This window comes from Podarcis filfolensis (assembly GCF_964270895.1).
Source record: "Podarcis filfolensis genome assembly, chromosome: 5".
NCBI lineage: Eukaryota > Metazoa > Chordata > Lepidosauria > Squamata > Lacertidae > Podarcis > Podarcis filfolensis.
The window spans coordinates 28,681,946-28,687,945 of NC_139608.1; the positions used below are offsets into that span (position 1 = coordinate 28,681,946).

The window sequence follows — 6,000 nt, forward strand, 5'->3', positions numbered from 1 at the left end:
TTATGGCACTGACTCATAAATCCGGGTTCTTGCTTTGGATCCATCAAAAAGTTTCAGCATACTTTTGGCCAAATGATTCCCACCCACCCCAAATCCCACCTTTTTATTGTGCATATGGTAACCGGGTTTGATGTGTAAAATATTGATAAGTGCAGAGGAGAGGTAAGAAAGGATAGAAAAGGAATATACCAATGTGGAAAGGGGGGGATTGAATAAAGCCATACCATTAGCAAATACAAGCTCATACCATGAGGTTTCCAAGATAAAAAGTGTGTTTTTTGTTTTTTACACTGAAATAACTGTACAGAGTTTGTGAAATTTGCCAAAATATTTTTTTTAAAGTAAAAACAAAAAGCCACAAGCAAGGACTTAGGAGGACAGAGGTTGAGCAGATAATTTGGGGTGGGGTGAAAAGCGTGAATAACTTTTACTGTCAAGGAGCATGATGAACAGGGTGCATTACACAGAAGGACAAAGAAAGGGTGATTTAATCACAGGTTCTGGAAACTTGGATGGTTGGGAAATGAGAAGAGGCGCAAGGCAAAAGAACACTTGTTTGGTCATGTTTAAAAAATTGCCTTTAGTAATGTGCCACCATGGCTCTTTTATTTAAAGTTTTATGTACTAGGGCCTACCTGCCTGGATCTTTTTTTTCTCTGTTTCTTCAAAAATGTTAACATATCCAGATTCTTTCTAAGTTTATGACTTGGCGGTGGTTGCTGTTAGGAGACAGAGTTGCCATCTTACTCTCCAAGGAGAGAATAGTTAATGGCTTCCCATTAGGAAAAGCCGCCAATTCATCAAAGAAAGCAGAACCTTTTTATTATCCCCCCCCCCAAAAAAAACTATATTTGCCCAGTTTGGAGGCAAGCCAAAGAGAGAAGTTCTTTGGGCCAAGACTAGGAGACATCATCTTCTCAAAGGTTTCTTTGTTTCCTGGCAAATGGATCTTCAACGAACACAAACACAAAATACCCCTATGTTTTCCAGACCCACCCCAGCAGTTTCTGAAGTGATGCTGAAAGCATTTTAACAGTCACTCTTCCAAAGATTAATTGTTTTGTCGTTTTCTAGAGCTGCTGAGGCAATGATGTTCTCCGTTGGATGGCAAGCTGTAGAGATCACAACATCTGTATGCCCTTGCAGCTTCTGTACAGTCTCTTTCGTTTGGAGGTTCCAAATGTAAACCAGGTTGTCCTCTGAACCAGACACGATCCACTTCCCACCAGTAACCGAGAAGTTGGCAAAGATGCAGTACTTCTCATTCTTGTGGCCTGTGTAGGTCTTTAGGCACTTTCCTTTGCTGTAGTCCCAAAGCTTAAGAGTGTTGTCCAACGTTGCCGCTAGAATATATTTGCCATTGGGAGAGAACTTCACAAAAGACACAGGGGGATTGTCATCATCAATCAGTGTTTTCAAACACTGTCCTGATGCTGTATCCCAGATTCGGCAGAGGCCATCATAGCTGCTGGACACTATCAGGGAGCCATCACGGTTAAAATGCACCGCTGAAACTGGGTCAGAATGGGCTGGCAGGGTTTTTAGGCACTTCCCAGTTTTGACGTCCCATATCCTCACACTCTCATCAAACGATCCTGAGACGACGAGGTTGGACTGCGGGTTGAAATTGCAGCAGAAGACGTAGTTGCTGTGCCCCTTCAGGGTTTTCAAGCATTTCCCCGAGCTCACATCCCAAATTTTGAGCGTTTTGTCATCTGAGGCAGATACAAGGAGGTTTGAATCAGATGACCAAGCGACATCAGAGATTCCCAGCTTGTGGCCGGATATGGTTCTCTCAAATTTGCCGTCATAGGCGCCCCAGATTTTTATAAGCTTATCGGCCGAAGAACTGGCCAGCCACTCCCCATGGGGACTGAATTTCACTGATGAGACAGCTTTGGTGTGTCCTGCCAGCGTGAACTTGAGGACATAGTTTGGTTTTACAGGGGCAGGCTTGCTCTGATTGGTTGAAGAGGAGGGTGTCGATTGTGTTTTGGTTGATTCTGAATCTGGCTTCTTCTCTTGCGTTGCCATAGCTGTGGAAACTAGCACGCCAGGATCTGGCCACTTCACGGGATGGAAGTGCAAGCCAATTCAAAGGGCTGGGGCAACTTCGGAGCTTCAAATTCTCCACTCAGCCGCCACATTGGGGACCAGTCACTGCAGACAGAATAGGGAGATGAGCGGAAAGAACCACCTACTCCACTTTGAGCTTCCTTAAGGCGCGGCTAGAGGCTTCGGTTTCGCCGCCGCCGCCGTTGCCTCCAACTCAGCGCTCGGCGGGAGAAGCACCGACTGCAGCTCTCGCTTAAGGAGGAGGGGATACCCAGGGCCTCGCGCAGGCGCACTGAACAAACGCGGCTGGGAAAAAGCGACGCACCACTCACGGCACCCGCGCTCGCTTGCAGCTTGAGGAAAAGCGACGGTAGCAGCGGCGGCGGCCCAAGCGCATGCGCTGTGCGCACCTACCACGGGCTGCCCCCCAAATGATTTAATCTCTGTCTCTCAATTTGCTTTTGTTTGAGATGTGAATAATACTTCCGAAGCATTAGGTGTTGGGAGGAAAATCAGTTAATACTCTGTTCAGTTGACTATGGCAGTGGAGTGCAGAATTGCAGAGAACTCTCCATTTCTCTCTCTCTTAACTGAACACAAGCAACTCCCCCTTGCTGTTTCAGTGCTTTTCAAACTGTGAGGTCCCCTAAGGGAAACATAACACGTTGCCAGGGAGAGACATACATTCCTTCCTATCCCTTCTCAGTGTGTATTTTTCATTGCACCAGGAGGCAAAGCGCTAACGCATCTCACTCCTTCTCAATTAGTGCCCCACCTCATCTCCTCCAGGCACACTATACTTCCAGCCCAAGCATCTTTCAGAAACATTGTAAAGCCTTTATATTTTAAGTGAACAATTGCAGTGTTGTGAACCAGCCGTGTGCTGTTTAGGAGCACTTGGGACCCAGCCATTGAGTTGCTGGCTTCAAAGTCGCTTCTCTTCAAAGTAGACGACTATTTCGAGTAGTCAGTGGGGCTATTTTTGAGCAAGTTCATTCAAAATCAGTGCCTTATTTTTCTGTATTGTTTGTTCTGCCAGCGTTATTGGCCCCTTTTCTATGAAGGTGGTTGGATTAGATGGCCTTTAGGTGGCCAGCGTTTCACAATCCATAAAACATAGATGGCCAGCATTTCACAATCCATAAAAACATAATTAACTAGTTTGATTGTTTGCATAGCCTTAACCAATGGGTAGGCAAACTAAGGCCCAGCGGCTGGATCCGGCCCAATCACCTTCTAAATGTGGGGCCTGCCTGGTGTTTTTACATGAGTAGAATGTGTGCTTTTATTTAAAATGCATCTCTGGGTTATTTGTGGGGCATTGGAATTCGTTCATTCCCCCCCCCCCAAAAAATATAGTCTGGCCCCCCACAAGGTCTGAGGAACAGTGGACCGGCCCCCTGCTGAAAAAGTTTGCTGACCCCTGCCTTAACCCGAGGGTTTAGTGTAGGTTACATATAAATCAACCACCAGGTGTGTGGCAAAAAAAGAGAAGAGCCCATTAACCTCAAAGAATGTCACACCCAGTCAAGAACTCTCCTGTGAGGAAAGGTTACAGTATTGGGGTTGTTGTTGTTGTTTTTAGTTTAGAGAAAATGTGAGTAAGAGGAGACATAAGAGAGGTGTGTACAATTATGGATGGCAATTATGCATAAAGCAGATAGTCCTAACTCCAGAATTTGTGGGCGCGCAATGAAGCTGAATGTTTGAAGATTCAGGACAGACAAAAGGCAGCGCTTTCCTCCATTGTAAAGGTAAAGTACCCCTGCCCGTACGGGCCAGTCGTGTCCGACTCTAGGGTTGCGTGCTCATCTCGCTCTAGAGGCCGTGAGCCGGCTCCGTCCGAAGACACTTCCGGGTCACGTGGCCAGCATGACGAAGCTGCAGCTGGCGAGCCAGCACCAGCGCAGCACACGGAAACGCCGTTTACCTTCCCGCTATAAAGCGGTCCCTATTTATCTACTTGCACTTAAGAGTGCTTTCGAACTGCTAGGTGGGCAGGAGCTGGGACCGAACGACAGGAGCTCACCCCGCTGCGAGGATTCGAACCGCCAACCATACGATCGGCAAGTCCTAGGCACTGAGGTTTTACCCACAGCGCCACCCGACTGTAGTTACCGATAAATTGCGGAATACACTCCCATAAGAGGGAGTGATGGTCATCAACTTGGACGCCTTTAAAAGAGGATTTGCTGGTGGACTTGTAAAAGGGTAAAAGACTATTGGGAAATGATCCAGAATGAACTGAAAAAAATGTTTAAAAGTACTCCCCCCCCCAAAAAAAACCCAGTCCTTTCTGTCAGGGATAATTTAGACTGAAATTCCCAGGTGTCAAAAGAGGTTATTTACGTATGTCACTACTGCGGCCTGTGTTTTGTTAGCCCAAGAATTGAAAACGAGCAAGGTCCCAACCAAAGAAGAGTGGCAACTTAAGTTGACAGAATATGCGCAGCTTGCAGACTTAACATATAGAAGAAGAGAACAAGAAAAACATACATTTAGAGAATATTGGAAAACGTTTATTGAATATATAGCAAATAACTGTGTTCAGCTGAAAATGCTGGCAGCATTAAGATAAATTCAGCAGTGTAAATAAGTTATGATGGATGTAATAATGGAATGGTATAGTTTCTGCAAAATATGCAGGGATTTATGATATGTAAAATGAACTATGGAAGGAGAAGAAGGGAAGTCATTGATATCTTAAGGATGTAAAAATGAGTACAGTGGTACCTCGGGTTAAGTACTTAATTCGTTCCGGAGGTCTGTACTTAACCTGAAACTCTTCTTAACCTGAAGCACCACTTTAGCTAATGGGGCCTCCCGCTACTGCCGTGTCGCCGGAGCACGATTTCTGTTCTCAACCTGAAGCAAAGTTCTTAACCTGAAGCACTATTTCTGGGTTAGCGGAGTCTGTAACCTGAAGCGTATGTAACCTGAAGCATATGTAACCCGAGGTACCACCGTACTGTAAATTGTAAAACAGAAAATTAATAAAAATTATATATATAAATAGAGGATCTGACAAATTTAAAGGGGATAAGGCTATCAATAGCTACAAACCCTGATGGCTATGTACTTCCTCTAAGATCAGTTGCAGCATGCCTTGGAATACCGTTTGCTGAAGACCAACAGCAAGAGAGGGCTATTGCCATCCTATTCTGCTTATGGAGTTTCCAGACAGTATCTGGTTGGCCACTGTGGCAAACAGGGGCTGAACTAAATAGATCTTTGTCCTGAGCTAGCAAGTCTCTTCATATATTCCCATGTTTATAAAAAATATTAAAGGGGCTGCAGGAAGTTAAACAGAATTGATACAGTATGTTAAACAAATAATGCAGCCCCTTCCTAATCTCAGCACAGTACATTAAAGATTATGTTAGGTATAATTACTCCCGCTAACAAGAGCCAAATAGCTAGGGAAGATGAACTAAAAGGCAGGGTCTGGATACAGAGCCAAAAAGTACTGTACGTTGGCTGAAAGTAAATTGTAAGAGACAATAAAGTTCATTGTGAAAATGCTGACACCAAAATCCTGTAAGCTGCCAGCGATTTTCTTTTCTGTGCAGACAAGCACCTGACAGTAAATGAATGCATTTATAACGCAATTATAAATTGCATGGGAAAAGAAGCTCCCATTTGCTCCAGTTGGAGCTTCCCCGTCCTTTGTGCAAATGGCAAGTGTGTGTTGGGGCAGGGGGATACTGATCTGGAACAGGACTGCAATACGGGGCAAATGAATAAAGACCCCCTCATGCCCCTTCCACACACCACACCAAGGTCCTAATGCAGATTGGCCTTCTCACACTGGCTATTTGTCCAAGAAAAATCACACACTCGAGGGCAGACCACACAATTAATGTTGTGGCCCTAAGAGCAGTCGATTTAAGGAAGTTTGTGAAAAGAAAGCTGTATGCCCCCACCCCTCTAACAGGCCCCCCACCC

At 45.2% G+C, this 6,000-nt stretch overlaps 1 protein-coding gene across 1 annotated transcript; it reads right to left on the reverse strand.

The window, feature by feature from the left end:
• Positions 1-254: 254 nt before the first annotated feature.
• Positions 255-2,422, reverse strand: LOC310762608 (WD repeat-containing protein 5-like). Its single transcript, XM_083613921.1, has one exon. The coding sequence runs from the start codon at positions 2,032-2,034 to the stop codon at positions 1,030-1,032; it is 1,005 nt and encodes a 334-aa protein (XP_083470047.1). The 5' UTR covers positions 2,035-2,422; the 3' UTR covers positions 255-1,029.
• Positions 2,423-6,000: the final 3,578 nt, after the last annotated feature.